The 18,455-nt window shown below is 35.9% G+C and overlaps 2 protein-coding genes across 3 annotated transcripts; both read left to right on the top strand.

Annotated features, from left to right (window-relative positions):
* Window positions 1–228: 228 nt before the first annotated feature.
* On the top strand, window positions 229–8,021 carry LOC124452823 (synaptosomal-associated protein 47-like). 2 transcript variants are annotated; one of them, XM_047003454.1, is made up of 5 exons: window positions 229–626; window positions 989–1,557; window positions 3,274–3,454; window positions 4,204–4,292; window positions 5,357–8,021. In XM_047003454.1, exons 1-4 carry the CDS (start codon window positions 286–288, stop codon window positions 4,283–4,285), a joined length of 1,173 nt encoding a protein of 390 aa, XP_046859410.1. In that variant the 5' UTR covers window positions 229–285; the 3' UTR covers window positions 4,286–4,292; window positions 5,357–8,021. The 2 variants fall into 2 exon arrangements, with proteins under 2 accessions (XP_046859410.1, XP_046859411.1); XM_047003455.1 differs by having other exon boundaries at window positions 4,769–8,021.
* Window positions 8,022–9,321: 1,300 nt separating this feature from the next.
* LOC124452822 (frizzled-8-like) lies at window positions 9,322–12,122 on the top strand. The gene has a single exon (XM_047003453.1). It carries the CDS (start codon window positions 9,599–9,601, stop codon window positions 11,336–11,338), a length of 1,740 nt encoding a protein of 579 aa, XP_046859409.1. The 5' UTR covers window positions 9,322–9,598; the 3' UTR covers window positions 11,339–12,122.
* The last annotated feature ends 6,333 nt before the right edge of the window (window positions 12,123–18,455 follow it).

Below are 18,455 nucleotides of genomic sequence, written 5' to 3'. Positions count from 1 at the left end.
TAAATTGCAAAAAATCATTATTGCTTCAATTTCAAGTAAGTTGTTCTGCGTGGGTTATTAAAGTTAAAATTAGCGGTTAGAAAAATAAGAAGCTAAAGATAAAACTTTTTGAGTAAAATAACTGATACTACTGGCACAAATCTTAGTTTCGATATACTTTACTTACATGATTTTTCAGCGTTTTGTGTTGTAATATCCGCGGGCTCATTGTTTACAAAACGAAAAAGATAATTTTTGTTGTAACGTATTTCTCTGTTGGTCTGTTTTTTAAAAAGTTTCCTACACATGGAGTACTATCTTGTGCGGCAATGGAGTGCGTCGTATTACTGTTGGAAGAGCAGAGCGTGGAAGTATGGAAACCTAAACTTGTGCGCAAAATATATCAGTTTTAATGAAGATTGTGGTGAATCATCGTCGGATTCTGAAATGTCAAAACCGATCATGACAGTTGACGTTCGAGACATCACCGGCTTTCAAAGGCGTCTTGCATCGTTTGTATATAGATCTATAACTGTAAAAGTAAAAGATGAAAAGCTGTTGTGGTTTTCATCCTTTCAAAACAGAGAAGAAGTATATTACTTTCTTGAGCATTTCTGGAAAGAACGCCTGCTGTGCACAGGGCCAAGGTAATAACTTGTGAATCAAAAATTTCACATCTCTTTTGCCAAAAGAAGGCAGCCTTTTCTGTAGATGATTCAATGAGATGTCAGGTTAGAAAATATATGTGTGTATGAAATAATTTTTTCCATGAGGCCTTTCTTACTACTGTAACGCTCTAAATAATCTTTCTCAAGAAATTTAAGAAAACGATTGGTCAGCAGAATGTTGACTAACTTTTCACATTAACATACTTTGTACTTCATAAAATCTTCCATTGTAAGTGTGAATAGTTTTCACTTCAGAAATAGCTTATGGTGCACAAAGCCAATTCTTTAATCTGCAATTTAAGGGAAGCAGTTTATCATTATCTCATTTTTTTACTGTACAGATCTAAGAAAAAGGGAAGCAGCTTACCATCATCATCAACTCAAGCCGATAAAAACAAAGTTTTTGAGATACTTTATGATTGTGAAAAAACATTAGTAGATGCTTCAAAGTCTCTGTCAAACCAAGGAGAACAATTAAACAACTCATCAAACACAATGAACAGAATGCATAAAGACTTGAATGTCACAGATGCAATTGTCAATAACATGAACAGATGGTTTACAAAATGGAACGTCAAAGTGGAAAACTTTTATGAGATTCAGACAAAATGTGAGTACCCAATTCTATATCGAAAGACCACAAAGGAATACTACCATCCTGGTACCTTAGTTTTCATTGAAGGACAAGTCACTGTTTTAAATATAAGCAGAGTTGCGGATGTTTCAATACTTTTAAAAGATTTGACCAATGTTATTGTCCATACGCCGTGGAATGTGATATTAATGCGTTCAGCAATTGGTGAAATTGATGTAATCATCGACATATCTTCAGCACAAGTTGTATCAATTTTAAAGATGTTGGAAAAAGACCATGGGGACAAGTTTGACTATGAGGATCAAGCCAATGATGGTAAGTGAATTGAAAAGGAAACTAGAAAGTTTTGCATTATCTTTGCATATCAAAGGCATAGAAGCCGACCCTCCTCTCTTTACATTGAGGCACAAGAGTTGATACTTCTCTCTATCAACAGGAGTAAAGAAGTTGATACTTCTCTCTATCATCAGGAGTAAAGAAGTTGATACTTCTCTCTATCATCAAGAGTAAAGAAGTTGATACTTCTCTCTATCAACAGGAGTAAAGAAGTTGATACTTCTCTCTATCATCAAAAGTAAAGAAGTTGATACTTCTCTCTATCAACAGGAGTAAAGAAGTTGATACTTCTCTCTATCATCAAGAGTAAAGAAGTTGATACTTCTCTCTATTATCAGGAGTAAAGAAGTTGATACTTCTCTCTATCATCAGGAGTAAAGAAGTTGATACTTCTCTCTATCATCAAGAGTAAAGAAGTTGATACTTCTCTCTATCAACAGGAGTAAAGAAGTTGATACTTCTCTCTATCATCAAGAGTAAAGAAGTTGATACTTCTCTCTATCAACAGAAGTAAAGAAGTTGATACTTCTCTCTATCATCAAGAGTAAAGAAGTTGACACTTCTCTCTATCATCAAGAGTAAAGAAGTTGATACTTCTCTCTATCAACAGGTATAAAGAAGTTGATACTTCTCTCTATCAACAGGAATAAAGAAGTTAATACTTCTCTCTATTATCAGGAGTAAAGAAGTTGATACTTCTCTCTATTATCAGGAGTAAAGAAGTTGATACTTCTCTCTATCATCAGGAGTAAAGAAGTTGATACTTCTCTCTATCATCAAGAGTAAAGAAGTTAATACTTCTCTCTATTATCAGGAGTAAAGAAGTTGATACTTCTCTCTATTATCAGGAGTAAAGAAGTTGATACTTCTCTCTATTATCAGGAGTAAAGAAGTTGATACTTCTCTCTACTATCAGGAGTAAAGAAGTTGATACTTCTCTCTACTATCAGGAGTAAAGAAGTTGATACTTCTCTATATCATCAGGAGTAAAGAAGTTGATACTTCTCTCTATCAACAGGAGTAAAGAAGTTGATACTTCTCTCTATCATCAGGAGTAAAGAAGTTGATACTTCTCTCTATCATCAAGAGTAAAGAAGTTGATACTTCTCTCTATCATCAGGAGTAAAGAAGTTGATACTTCTCTCTATCATCAGGAGTAAAGAAGTTGATACTTCTCTCTATCAACAGGAGTAAAGAAGTTGATACTTCTCTCTATTATCAGGAGTAAAGAAGTTGATACTTCTCTCTATCATCAGGAGTAAAGAAGTTGATACTTTTCTTTACTATCAGAGGAAAGGTTGATAAATCATGGCTGCATAATATAAAATACTGCATTCTGGAAAGCTCAAATTTTACAAACTGTACTCATTTGACATCAATTCGCCATCATTTGTTATTTACCTTCTCATCCTTCCCGTTTATGTTTGCTCATTGTCTTTCTAACGCTGTTCACGGAAGGGGATCACTCGAATAAGAAACATTCTGTCATTTATAAACTCAAATTGTTATCGCTTGTTAGCGAAACTACGCTGCCAAGCACTGCCATCAACAACTTCATGTTGTAGCAGGCTATAATGTAATATAGATAGATGAAAACCCAACATTATTTAAATCAATGTAGTTATTTGCTTGAAAGAGAGCAATCAACAAAATTTTTGCAGTACATGCAGTACATACTTTATTTTATGTGAACAGGTTCAATGAAGACAGTCAAAATACCTCATTTTTCAACAACTAAAGCATTGGTTGGGGAAGATTTTGACACAGAAGATTTATTGGTGGACGAAGCGGATCTTGATGTCGTCGAAGAAGTGATTGAAGACATGAAATCATTGGCTGTTGGCATAAATCAAGAAATGACAAGACAAATGGACACGTATGTATTAAGTTGTAATTTTTAAGAGAATGTGAATTTGGTGTTGCATTTGATCTTTGGTGGAGTGGATCTCCATGGTAAAGAAATTGTTCGGTCTACTTTTCGTGATATGGTTACATCAATAGCCTTGAAGTGAATGGTTTGAATCCAGGTGTATTGTTACATGTTTATGGATGTGGGTCGTCTAGGTTAGTATTGTCCCGAGAAGGGCTGTTGGTGTTGTCTGACATTTCGACAACCTTAGCGGTAGTCATCTTCAAAGTCAAGTGAGGAGTAAACGTCAGACAACAAATACGGCTAACCTGGGAGCAGTTACACGAAGCCTGGATAGCATTATCCATTTGATAGCAAAAATTTTCAAACTTGTAAAAAAGGTGTTCATATTTTTCTTACGACAAAGAAATTTCGTAATCTTCGAAACAATGTTTTATTTTAGCGATTGCTCAGTTCAAATCTTATAATTTCTGCTTTTTAAAAGGTTTCGTAAAAGTTTAGAACTTCGTGCAACCGGCCCTTAACGTTTACTCCTCATTTGACTCTGAAGATGACTACCGCTAAGGTTGCCGAAACGTCAGTCAACATCAACACCAACAGTTCTTCTCAGGACTCTACTAACCTGGACGATCTACATCCACGAACACAAAGAACCTTGTGACACAGCAACATCAATAACATAGTGATACAATAACATCAAAATCACCTTAAATCTTTTCATGAAATTTATTTTCGTACATCTTAACTTAATTTAGGCTCGATCAATTATCAGAGTCAGTAGATAAAGCAAACAGCAGAATAAAGATAAACAGCAGAAAGATTGCGAAGAAGCTTTGAGGAAAAGGTAATAGCGTTACTTTGAAGGACAATGGCAGTTAAACGCTTGCCATGGCACAACCGTCTTAAAACTCAGTACATACGCGTTACTACTTATTAGAAAAGCATCTCTTTGACGATAAAACCGTCTCTAAAGTCGTTCAACGGCACACTTAAATGGGGTAGGAATTAAACGCGGAATTGTATACTACAAAATGCTGAACGAAACAGCGCAAGCCAATGCCGCGAATGGGAGTAAAACTACTGACAAATTTTTGCGACGATACGACAATATTGCGATTCATCGACATACACTTGACCATTTCGGCTTTTAAAGAGTCCTTGTCAGTCTTTTGCTAAATTCCATTGTATAGTTAATACAATAGTATTTGCTTGACATTCGTTGGAGTCCAGGTATATTTGTCGTTGACAAAAATATTGGGATCGATTGACTCGTATTAAATGTTGTATCCACTGAAACTTACTACGGATTGCTTGTTGTAGGGCAGTGGTTAAGAGTCTTGAGACAATTTCAAATTTGATTGCTGTTAATGAAATATGCCCTCTTGCTGTTCAAATTAGCACAACGTCAATTCTGTATGAAAACAAGTAAAGGAGATTGCAAGTCCTAGCTTGATTTGCCGTGTTTTTGAACCTCAATTATATATGTATAGTTTATTCATAAAATAACAAAAGATAACTTCTTTTTAAAAAGATTTTGCAGTGGAGAGAAAGCGAAATATAATTAAAATAAAGAGGGGAAAATACTATTGAGGGAGAGCTTTGCTGTGATGCAAGTATCGCTTGACGATATATTTCTTTATCTTCTAATAGAGAAGATTTCGTATTGCTATATTTATCTGAACCAAACAATAAATTGGCAAAGGTTATTTAATGATGATGGTACTAAGTTTAATTATTGAAGAATGTTAATTGTACATCACTTAAATTATAAAAGTTAATGAAGCAGTTCCCTGTTCCCACGATCAAAGTGCAACGTGGTAATTTTCTATACACGTATGTCACACGCAAGAAAATAAAGAATTTAGTGTATACATGCATTCTTTGACAAAAGCAATACTTAAATTTCAGATTTAGAACAGGAACGTACGTCGAACAAAGATGCCGAAAGGCAAGGGCGACTTTGGATCAAGTCAAGATAAATTGTACGTGAAGAACTTAGGTATCTTATAGGTTTATGGCTATAAACATGTGTCATTGAAGTTTGTTTGTCGAACTTGATAGTCCCGAACATTTGTAATAACATCTTTATCTTCAAATCATTTTACCGACCACAAGTACGCCGAAAGATCTTACACTCGCGCTTATTTGTCGATTATTTAAGGAATTCATGTTGTTAGAGTAATTTACTGAGAATGCAAGTAAATACGTAGATTTCCGTTCTCTTCACTAAAGAAAAACAAACAAAGTCGGTCGTGATGAAAGACTAAAAAAAAGGAGATGGCTATCTGTTAAAACTTGATATCAGTAAAACGTGAATACTTCGGCACGAGGCAATGTACAAACGTCCATACCCTAAAAGGTGTCTGTTTTCTCTTTCTTATGTTTCTAACGTAAACAACAGGTTAATATGAATTACGTTTGAAAAAATCCGGAAATCGTGATTCTTCCTCCTCCTTCCTCTGATTCACAAAAAGAAAACATTTCTACAGATACGCAGCCTGTGTCTTATTTCCTATTTTCGCGGCCAAATAATGAAAAAGTTTGTGTTAGTGAAAGTCGGCTTCCGGTCCTCTAAACTTCAATACTTTTCATACATCAGATGTTCTCACTCATCCACTCCTACGTGTGTTGGCTTTTTCCCTATGGTGTTTGTAAGAAAGCATAGAATCCTAGCTATTTCCGTTCATTGTTTAAAGATGTTGCGACTGCCTCATTGTCGTTGTCGTTTAGTGCTATTTGTGAGAAGAATCTTGCAGAAACAACCAACGTGGCCTTGTGAGTTGTAGCGGATCAGCTAATAATAAATTGGTATGAATTGATGGAAGCTCGTCTAATGGTGGATGGTTGCTTCCATGAACGGAATCTCGCGTTGACTCAACTTTATGTCGTGGTGCTTAAATTATACATTAAACTTGAGAGAGAAGATTTCTGTTCAAAAAAAACGTTAAACCAAACTCAACTCAAATTGCTACCGGCTTTAGATCAATATGGTTGATTGTTTCTTTCATCATATCAAACTATGGTTTCCATTTCCCTTATCAGAAACATCCTAGACTTCGATATTAGATACTTGTCAAACAAGTTTAAACTACAACGTTGGCACATTTCTAAACCACTACAAAGACCTTTTTAATCCACTATAAATCAATATTTCCAGCGGGAGACACTGGAACACCCACGATTTTCAAAAGAGGTCAACAGCCATTTCTTATAAGTGATGCGAATACGTAATTTCAATATACAAGCACTTTTTGAAGTAGGCATAATAATTTTACGTTAAACAAGCAACACTAAGGCCAACCAATCATAATCAAGAACAGCCATGTTGGGCGGATTTAAAGTGTAAGCATGACAAGCACAATGATCATATACAAAGAAACATATATGTTTTAAAAATGACTGACTCATATTCGAATACATGCATGCAATATTTGCTGCATAGCAATCACTTGTAACGTCCCCGCCTCTATAAAGCCCATAGTTGTTCTCAACATCCATACATGTCGACAAGTCGCTCCTGTATCGTTTATTTTTCTATGATTTTATTACGAGATGAAATTATCCGTCTATCTATAACATACGCACATCAAAATACTTGTGAGTAATGATATATAATCAAGCTTCCCTCGTATATATACAACATTTATTCCAACATATAGTCCACGTTTAATTACATACATATAATCTTTATTCTAAGCACTCTTATGTATAAAGTATGGACGTTCTCCATGCTATATTATTAATATATTTAACAATATAAAGAATCGAGTGTAGCTTGTATTTGGTCGGTGTAGATTGTTGGAGTATGCCGTTTAATTTTTCAGTGAAATTTATTAAGCTAATAAGAAAGCTGTGGACGGCTGTAACCGAAATAATAGACTCAATAATCCTTCCTTCATTGATGGTGTCATTGATTGATATCTTTGACTACATTTACTAAACCTCTTTGTTAGCAACAAGACCGAGAAACTGAATATTTTGGTATGTTTTTTTTTCAAATACCACACGAACGATCGAACTGGATTATTTTTGGCAAAGCGATAGCAACGACAGACATGTAAACATTGTGTTATTTCTTTAAAAATGAAGTCAACGATAATTTGTTCAAGATTATGTTTCAGGGAAGATAAGATAGAAGACGCTCAACGTGACTATGATTAATTAGACAGAAAGACAGGAAAGCATAACTTTCAAAACATAAGAACATTTTTATGTTCCTCTTCCAAAATGTGATTCATGTGTTGTTTTAGAAGTGCTTCTATATTACAAATACATTAGAGATAACACCTGTAAAATACATATGCATTAGAGAAGGAATATCAAAATTAGATGGCAATATGAAACGGGTTTATTTGTAGCTATTTTTTGGTTTCATGGAAAATAAATATATATTTGAATTGAACCTCCTAGGGATCGGTTCTTATGGATCATGAAACACTGTGTAGGGAAAAATTGCACTTGGAGATTTAATACTATATAGTCATTCAAAGTATATTTAAGCTCTTTCTTTGAGTTTATTTTGAAACAAAAGTTAATAAAAATTAAATTTCTCGAAATGAAAATGAAATCAAAATTGAAGTGAAAGTGAGTTTCTTTATTTTAAAATCTTACACCCGATCGCATTTCAAAAAAAATTTGTCCCATTCCTTGTTTCTCCTTCTTTAGCTGTTGCTCTGTGAAAAGAAAGTCAGCAAATACGGGCAGTTATCTTTGTACTGCCTGTAGAAATTTATTGAAATCGAATGAATGTAACTTAGTTTATCTAAACATGTTGACCGCAAATTGTTTATAAAGATATGTTTGGAGGCAAACCTTTGCAAACAAAGCTGGGCAATTAAGATGGAAATTATAAAATCATTATCACCAACTTGCTAATGCATGGGAAGCAACGCTGCCTCAACGCTATTTTTAAAACTAAAACATAAACATGAAAATCGCTGCTCCAGAAACAAGAGCACCAGACATAGAGAATTTACACCCATTTTAAAGCAGAAAAGCGTGATACAATGATACTATAGAATTCGAAAGTAGCTTCCCTCGACTGCACATGACAGCAGAGGTATTCTTGAGGGTGTATTAGTATTTCAAACACACTAAGACCGTAGACATATTGGCGATCACTATATAATAGACAAAAAATTCAAAAGAAATTCAGCACAGTGCATGAGACAAATTTATCATTGTTACGTTTATCTGTGTGAAGTAAATTCGTTTGTATGTATTGACAGATAAGGCACAAATGAATTGTTGACGAGTATCGTATTGTTTGATTGCAAATTTTAGAGAAGATATTGGCCCTTGGTGACAAGTGTTATAAAGAACTCATTTTATATGGCTGCATCTCAGAAATAAGATATATTTAACACGTACTGCTAATCGCTGATAAAAAGTTTTTGTTCAGATGCTTTCCTTTCGACCGGTCGATCGAGAATAAATCCTACGTTTGATATTTCGACGTTGCTACAATGAGTGAAATCAAAGTCGTCTAAATGATGAATTTTTGAGAAAATTTCAAAAACTTTGAACGATTTATATCCTGTTGCAATTGAATTGCAAAATAGAAGGCCATTTTTAGCTTAAATGCATGTAAACTAAACTAGATTCAACATTAAACAAATAATTGCGGGTGACGAATAAAGCGGACACAACAATAATGTTTAAACATACAAAGATTTCCTATGTGAATAGGCACTCGTTTTCAACCTATGGTCGAGAGTCAAAAATGGGAGGTGTTATGATTAGCGACACAATCATGATGGAAAATATTTGTTTTCATAGCGGGGCTAAACTAATGGCATTGAACGCATTTGCAGGTGTCACAAAGAGACATGTAAACTTGATGCCCTCAAGACTGTCAGAATGAAGAATAGCAAACAAAAACCTCGCTGTTTCATTAAATTTATAAGGCGTATATTTGATTAGATACTGTTGCTGACGACCCTGATAATACATTTCACACGATAGTGTCATACTGGGCTCTGAAGTGAACATTGTCTAATTCACACGCTTCGCTGCCTAAATGACACCACGTCGTGTTGTGATTGGCCAACTAAATCACTTATCGATATTGCCCTAATGGTATGACAGCCAAAATCGTAAAGACGAAGCTTCAGTATGCATTGTCAATAGTGCTTTGGGACAAGCGTCGCGATGAGTGGACAGCCTTCAACATTGTTTATACATCTTCGTTTAATTCTCTTGATCCCTGTGTTGGCTTTTCATTTGTCTTACGCATTGGATAGACCACAATGTGTAGAAATGACGATACCGCTTTGCCACGGCTTGGGTTATAATAAAACTTATTCACCAAACCGATTTTTTCACGAAGATCAGAAGGAAGCAGCCAGCGAAGTTCATCAGTTCTGGCCGCTCGTTAGCATCAATTGCTCGCCTGTTTTTAAATTCTTTTTGTGTTCCTTGTACGCACCTGTTTGTGACGAACACTTTGGCCACGATCTTGTGCCTTGTCGTAGCGTATGTGAACAGTCAAAGAGAGGATGTTTGTCTTACATGCAACAATATAGCTTTAAATGGCCAGAGAAGATGAAATGTGAGTTGTTTCCCAATAGAAAGGAAAATCCGTTGTGTATGTATAAAGAGGAAGATAACAGCTCGTCTTCAAATCCAACGGGAACATATCACTCGTCGAGGAACAAGAATAATCCACCAATAACAGTTACAATAATGTCGCGCAACAAAATCCACAAAACAAACTCTCATAAAGATTCGACTGAGACACCATTTATCAACGCGTTATATAATTCTTCGAACTGTCACTGCGAATGTGTCGAGCCATTTCGACGCGTCGAGCCGCGACTAAAACGCAACATTGGGGACGTCAAGAACTGCGCTTTACCATGTCGAGCATCGCTCTTTAACAAAGCGCAAAAGGATTTTGCAAAGGTTTGGATCACTTTGTGGTCTTCTCTATGTTTCCTGTCCACCTTTCTAACGATGGCCACATTCTTTCTAAACACTGCTAGATTTCGTTATCCCGAGAGACCGGTGATTTTTTTATCGGGATGCTATTTTCTGATGTCTTTTGGATACATCCTACGTCTGATAGCGGGAGAGGAATCCGTCATCTGCGACGATAACGATCTTATCACGTACAATGCCACAAGCCCAGCTTTGTGTACTATAGTTTTTTTACTAATTTATTTTGGTTGCATGGCATCGGCGCTGTGGTGGGTCATTCTCTCATTTACTTGGTTCTTATCGGCTGGTTTAAAGTGGTCGAACGAAGCAATAGCAAACGTCGCTCAATACTTTCATATCGTTGCTTGGATTATACCTTCCCTTCAAACCATTTTAGTTTTGGCAATGTCCAAGATCGATGGCGACTCTTTGAGTGGCATTTGCTCAGTTGGAAACCAAAGTGAAGATAGCCTCGTTGCGTTTATCATTGTACCGTTGGGCATTTTTCTTACGATCGGCTCGGTATTTCTTCTTACCGGTTTTGTATCCTTGTTTCGAATTCGTAAGACGATGAGAAGCGATGGAAACAACACCAACAAATTAGAAAAGTTGATGGTTCGCATTGGTGTGTTCTCTGTGCTGTACACGGTGCCAGCAACGGTCACGATAGGTTGCTATTTCTACGAACTGTCGAATCGCCCAAAATGGGAGAAATGGATAAACTGCTCCCGCACACCGTGCGCTCGCCCGAAAAAACTCGAACCGGAATTTTCTCTATTCGTTGTGAAATATTTCATGTCGCTCGTCGTTGGAATAAGCACCGTATTTTGGATCTGTTCCATGAAAACGTTGGAATCATGGCGAAATATGATAAAGCGGTTGTTTAGGGTGTGTTTTTCAAAGCGAACAAAGCTGCAAGAATCACCTGAGCAAGTGGCGTTGCGCGAGGATAAAAGCAAAAGTTTCGTATGATGAAGTATTTAAAAATAACGTTTTAAATTAGCTTAAATCCATCGAGATTTTCATTGTAAGAAGAAATCTCTCATAGGACAAGCAAACTTTACTTGTAAAATATTCATTGTTTGGGCGTTTGACTTTGCTGTTGGTATAGCAGGTATGGACGCTATTAGGACATATTAAGTGTTTTAGCTTAGAAATTCGCTGTCATTATTTCACTCTACCGTCGTGAAAATAGAAGTAATCGGAAACATTGTCGTTTTAATAGTTCTATCGACGCAATGTCGTTTAGGACCACAGGGTAGATGGTTGCTACAATATAATTATAGCTGACAACATAAAGACCTTTTTGTACGTGTATATAAGCTAGACGTAAATATCAAGCATTCGATTCCGTTTTTTTGTTCGCTCGTCCAATTCAGACAAAATGGCCTTGTTTCAAAGCAATGCTGTAGAACAATTTATCAGATGGGGGGCTCTCTTGACGAAGCTAAAGCCATGAATTTATGAAAAATACCCATTTCAAAAGTAGAAGGGTGGCTCCTCCCCCAAGCGCCCCCCCCCCCTACTTCTACAGCACTGTTTCAAAGTATCGTTTCCGACTCTTCAGGTTACCATGCATATAGCCTATTACATATAGTTGTTTCAACACTTTTATCTCGCAGATCTACAATTTGTTTTAAGCACGAATTGTAGATTTTTTATGTACTTACGCAGCTTTGAATTTTGTACGACTGTTAGTTTTAAGACTTTTAGCTGTGCTAATGAAAAATAAATAAATTTTTATCGTCACAGCGAACTGTGTCGCCGAATTTGAATAAAAAAGGCATTCATGTATTTGAATTAGCCAATGTCATCGTGTATTTTTAACCAACACGCATCACCTGTCTAAGGGGCCGATAAACTATAAATTAATGATACTCGTGTTTGATTATTCCACCCATTGTCTTTATCATGTACTTTTATATAGGAAATATGCAACATTGAAATTGCCATCCTTCATTGAAGATTAACATTACGCAGACTTGAACACTTAATTAAAACAAGTGCCATCGCACTTTTTCTAAACAAGCAAATAAATTTTACAATTACCGAGTCTATTTTAAGTCTACTACTCAAAGTATCGCTTTACTCTTCGTTTACACACGTCGGTTTACGTTTGAAGCTTTGCCGTGATTGTTCGAAGTTCCTCTACAAGGGTTACATGGTATACTTAGGGATAATTAGGAATACAATAAGTATCGATGATACGAGAGGAGGCGTCAACTCAGTCAAAAACATACGTTCCCTTTTAACAAATGATTGTTCGAAGTTCCTCTACAAGGGTCACATAGTATACTTAGGGATAATTAGGAATACAATAAGTATCGATGATACGAGAGGATGCGTCTGCTCAGTCAAAAAACACACGTTCCCTTATAACAAATAAATCATACTGAAGCTTGCGAAGGTTGAGTCAATGTTGTTGGACACACGAGATATTTTCAAACACGATCCTGTATTTATAAGAGGAACGAGAGGGAAATGTGAGGGACTAGACCCAATTCCATGGAAAATCTTTTTTTGAGAAGAAGTGAGTTTCTCTCATCTTAGTTCTTCTTCTTCGATGTCGTCTTCTTTTTCTACTTTATCTTCGTTTCTGCTTCTTCGTCTTCATCTCCTAGAACTTCTACTTTTTTTCTGTAGCTGCTGCTATCGCATTTTTTCGCTTCTTGGTCTTCCATGTCTTCTATCATTATCAATTCATCATTTAATATTTTGAAGACCTAAAACATGTTTTAGTGTGTTTTCAGAGAGCACATCAGTGTAACTCCGGGACGGAAGGTTTAAATTTGCACTTGCTCGAGAGTTCACTAACATCTCCGAAGTTTGTATAAGACTGTTCAAACACGACAAACTACCTTTTATTTCTTTTATAAAAAACAAAATTACAAAACAGGTAAATTGAAAACGATTGTTTTAATCTTTCCTCTAACAGGTTATTCATGATTGACTTTAAGTTCGCTTTCATCGATTGAGTGGTTGATCTTATTGATTGAGCTAAGATCTGTGCGCACAGACTAATTAGCAATACACAAATCAGCGTATACGTTTTGCTGTTGTTATTTTATAAACAGGAGTTGACAGATGACAGACAACAAGAACAATTTTCGTCAAACGTCAATGGTTTCCACTTTTATATGAATGTGTTATTTTGACATCATCAAACAAAACTGTGGTGTTGCTAAAAGGAATCCTTGTAAGAAGGTACGATGAACAACGTTTTGTAAGGCGTGCCACATCCCTTGATTGTGTCCACATGCTTGGAATCATTCGTGTTTTCATAGGTCAACGAGTCCTCATCCAAGACTCTCGAGCGTACGCTAGGTGCTTGAACTACTTTCAATTTCATCAAGCTATCTTCAATGTGGCGTCCTGATTTATCCTCTAAATTTTTGTATATATATATATAAAGCCAATATTAGGTATAGTAGATGTCAACTAGCAGTGGAAGCTGGGTGCGATTAGGTGTGCAGTGGCTTAGGGGCCCACACTTCGGTGGCGACCGCACTCTCCCTGCGTACCCCGAGCAAAGCCTATCGCAGGTGATCTCGGGGTCTGATGGGCGGAAGCTTGCTATTGCATCTCCCAAGTAGGATAGCGTGGAGGGGCCGAAATCTCCTACCGAAACGTTAACATGCGACGTTCTAGTGCCTTGCGCTTAAGAAGGTATCGGGAAGCATGGACCGAAAACGGGGTTTTTTGCTTTTGAATTTTATCTTTTTGTTTACAAAATAAACCAAGCAATGTTTCAATTAACTTCTTCTGACCCTAAGCCTTTTTCTAACACTTATAATTAAAGATAACATTCGACATGTTTTATACAATTTTTATTGATTTATATCGTTCTGATTCATCTCACTCGTTTACTGTTTCTCATGTATCACGAGAAAACCATCCAAGGGCTTCATTGCAAACAAGGATTATCTGGTTCCCTTAATTAACATGCGACGCTCTTGTGCTCAACTTATCTCGGGGTATACGGAGGCATGGACCGAAAATGGGATTTTTGTTTTTAAAGTTTGTCTTTTTTCTTTACAATAATTCTTCTCTTAAAAGAATCCAAACTTATGTATGTCTCCCTTATGTAAAATGTTCACAAAACATCAATCTTTAGCACAAAGTCATCAAGAATTTGTGTCAACAATTTATTTGCATAACTTGAAGAGTTTTCCATCTCACATCTTGTATTCCCAAAGAATATCGTCCATTTTCTCTATCCATTTGCTGCATCACGCGTTATTTACCTCACATCTACGTTGCTCCTGGAGTTGTCTATTGCTCACATATATGTCACCTTTTTCCTTTTTCAAAGATAGGTTTCCAAAGCTTTAGCATCCATGATGGTACATTTATTCAAAAGTTCCAAGTCCGCATACTCGAGTCGACCCACGTGTTATTACGCCTTGGAGTCTTGGAATATTTAGAAATATTTCCATGAAACATTTCAACTGTCATCTGTCCAAAGCATTTCGGTGCATTTGCACTTTTGAACAGAATAATCTAGGGTCATATTTCTTCAAACACACAAATGATCAATCCCTTCAGGATCAGTCATCGCCAAACTTCACCTCATCCTTTTCATCTCAGTCAGTTTGACTTCATTAAACAATATAGAACTCGACTTCACTCCACTTCATCGTTCCAGCGCATTTTCACTAACATTTCTTGTAATAATTTAATGTGATGATGATGATAAGCGCGAAGAGTTTAGTTAGAAGCCGAGAAAAAACATCACACGATCGATCACTACATGACACGAAAATTGTGCTATTTTGAGTACGTTTCCATTGAAATAACTTTCTAAATGACAGTGTACTTTCTAAAACAGTTTATTTTGTAATGTACTTTACATAAAACAGTTTGTTTTGTAATGTACTTTGCATAAAACAGTTTGTTTTGTAATGTACTTTGCATAAAACAGTTTATTTTGTAATGTACTTTGCATAAAACAGTTTATTTTGTATTGTACTTTACATAAAACAGTTTATTTTGTAATGTAGGATCTACGCCATTTGTGAGTCCACTGCCTGCAAAGTTTCAAACATCCTTGAGTTTGCTGCCAACTTATGATTGAAATGATCAGGCAATTTTTTATACCATTAACTCTTCACAATGAAAGGAACTTTGCTCTGTTGAAGTAACATACCAGCAAATATACCTGCTATTTCTAATTTTTATTATGCCATGTGACGCCACAAGTTGTGTAAAGCAGGCTTCAATATCTTAAGAATAAAAAGTGCTACGAATAAACCGTTTTAGAAAGTACAAATGTCATTCAGAAAGTTATGTTAAATGAGAATATATAATGTAAATTGCACAATTTTCCTGTCATATGCACTTTTATGCTTTATGTAGGATTGATGAATCGTATTCTTATAAAGAATTTGTTTTACACTTCGCATTTCCGTATAACTTCAAGCTTTAGGTTGCGGACACTCGTATTCCTATAAAAATGTGTTTTTCGCCCGGCAGAAGCCTAGCTGCAATATTTTTGATTTCACACAAATGTCATATATATTTATATATATAAAGCCAGTGTTTATCACATTCAATTAAGACATAAAGATTCCAACTGGCAAATCAAACGAGTTCTTAAATAACGATCGAAGCAGGTCATTAGATAGAAATCCTTTATAGTTGACATAAATAATGAAGATTATTAAGTTGAGGACTTCATCAGACGGCCATGTGATGATTTATATGTTTACAAAACGCCAAAAGATGCTTTTAAGATTTCCAAATTAATTCATGCCGTTGAAAGAAATCCTTCCAAAATGAATTGATACGATCCATATATGTCAGGGAGTAATCTCGACCATCTAACTAAATCTCGGATTATGCCAGGGAGTAATCTCGACCATCTAACTAATTCTCGGATGGCACAAATTCCACGAAATGACCACAACAACAAAGGTTATTTTTCCACTTTCGTTAATGTACGAGCTGCAATGTAAAAAGACACATATCCCCAAGGATTTCTCATCATTAGCTGCAAAGAAAATAACGACCAATTCCTACATGATCTTTTGTGGTGATGCACACTTTTAATATCCAACAATTCAGCAATTATGCAGTACAATCCAACAATTCCTCAAATATTTTCGGGTGAGAGTAAAAAAATTCCGTTTTTGCAACTACTGCATTTTTTCACAGTTTAATACTTAACATGATAACACCGTGCATTAATCCTCAAAGACGACCAATTTGTCAGTAGGGTGTTTTTGACTCCGCGTAAAAGGCGTCTCCCAATCATGGCACTACTTAAATGCAGTGAAAGAAGTTAAAAGGGTTGCCGAGAGTATACTATGGGTATAAAGGTCATTGAAGCATATAATATATGAGGCACTGTGTATTAATTGATTGAAACAGAGGAGTTTGGCAACATGCTTGTAGATGTTAATCACTCATGCAAGTACGCCTGTTAGCGCTGGAGAACTTCACATGACTCAGAGAATGACTAAAGACATTGAAATACCAACACCAACAATCATACATACTTAGAACTGCATTAACCTGAATGATCAACATCTACAAACACATGGCCTTCATTGAGAAAAGAGGTGCAATTACTTTCTTCAAGCTACTTCTGCGTTTTTCATATATTTTTAATATTTGTTTGTAGTGCTGAGTGTGCAATGCTTTCTATGCTATATCTGGAACATTTAAATCAGAAAGTTAGGATCCCCCCCTTTTTTTTTCACGAAAACTTTGTGGACATTTGAAAGATGACAGAACAACAGTGAAGTGATGTAGAAATGTACAGCTTTTTTGACATCCATCGAAAATCAATGGAGTTTTGGCAAATTACAGATGTAATTTAAAAAAATGCCTAGCGTTTTTCATAAATAGACCGATTAACGACAGCAATGTTGGCGAACGTTTACAATACAACGGTTATTTTATTTAATCAAACACTGTTGGAGACTTTGCTGTTTTGTTTTCCTGTGGTTATTCTCAACACTTCCGATAAAATGTAGAAAAATAAACCCAGCACGAAGCACAAAATGACAAACACTAATTACGAACATGTTATTACGAACAGAACGAGCTCATGGAGAAGACAGCTCAAACACCTAAACTTTGTAATTGTAATTGAAAGGAGTTCTTTCCAAAACTACAGTAGTGTATAGGACAGATGGAAAGAAGCATATCCCATAGAAAGTGAACTTAATCCATCCAAGATCAAAATGTTTGTTCGGTTGAATCTAAAACTACATGGTGGATGATACTCTAGAAACAAAAATATTGTTTTGAGAATATTTTCACCATCCAGATGAGATCGAAATTCACCAAGAAAGCTGGTCGCTGTATACATCATTATACTCACTTCAACAGCCAAAACCAGACGTGTTTTTTTTTCTGACGAACTTTATCGCTTTCTCCACTTGAGAAAAGCTGTCAAAATTTTATCGTCACAATGCGATAAACGCCAACGAAATTTCATCAGAAATCATCAAAGCGCCCCATAAAAGCACTTGTCTCTCTTCAAGCTAGGCTTTGATTGAAGTCACCGGAATGTACAATTTACATTCTTTCGGAATGCGTCGGTATCAGTGTTTAGTTAACATACCTTTATAGATTACCATTAATGCATTCAAGTTAACATCTTTGTCACGCGATGTAACTGACAAAAATTTTCGCACCTATGTCTTGATAAACTTTTAAGTGACTTAAATTTTTTGGCAAAACACATGTAAAACGATCTACTTATTTACGGCGTGCAGAAGCATAAAAGACAAGGCTTTTCACAGTCGATAAAAAACGCATAGGATTCTCTCAAAAGCAAAGTGTCATGTTACAAAATGGAATCGCGATAAGAAAGCATGAGAAATGTGCAGCACTGTTTTTATTTTCTTGTTTGAGTCTTATTATTATTAGGATGTCAGGTATCGCAAAGATATGCTTGACAACACCAATGTAATACGCTCAGACTGCAATTAAGAATCGCATTAATTGCGTCGTGTGGAAAGACAAAGAGCTTCATGAAGATAGTGTCTGCTCTCGATACGAACGGAAAACCTTAACTATTTGTTGTTTATCAACAATCAAACATCTCAGCACATTTTAGATGCGTAGAATAATTGCCATG

The sequence above is a fragment of the Xenia sp. Carnegie-2017 genome, unplaced genomic scaffold (genome assembly GCF_021976095.1).
Source record: "Xenia sp. Carnegie-2017 unplaced genomic scaffold, XeniaSp_v1 HiC_scaffold_25, whole genome shotgun sequence".
NCBI lineage: Eukaryota > Metazoa > Cnidaria > Anthozoa > Malacalcyonacea > Xeniidae > Xenia > Xenia sp. Carnegie-2017.
The sequence above is the reverse complement of the archived record's forward strand: the minus strand, read 5'-3'. Positions and strand labels throughout refer to the sequence as shown.

What these genes read in the sequence shown, in the direction of transcription:
- LOC124452823 (XM_047003454.1), top strand. Translation starts at nt 286, where the DNA reads ATGGAGTACTATCTTGTGCGGCAATGGAGTGCGTCGTATTACTGTTGG. An exon ending in CTGCTGTGCACAGGGCCAAG is followed by an intron (nt 627 to 988) that starts GTAATAACTTGT and finishes TTTACTGTACAG; the next exon opens with ATCTAAGAAAAAGGGAAGCA. An exon ending in ATGACAAGACAAATGGACAC is followed by an intron (nt 3,455 to 4,203) that starts GTATGTATTAAG and finishes AACTTAATTTAG; the next exon opens with GCTCGATCAATTATCAGAGT.
- LOC124452822 (XM_047003453.1), top strand. Translation starts at nt 9,599, where the DNA reads ATGAGTGGACAGCCTTCAACATTGTTTATACATCTTCGTTTAATTCTC.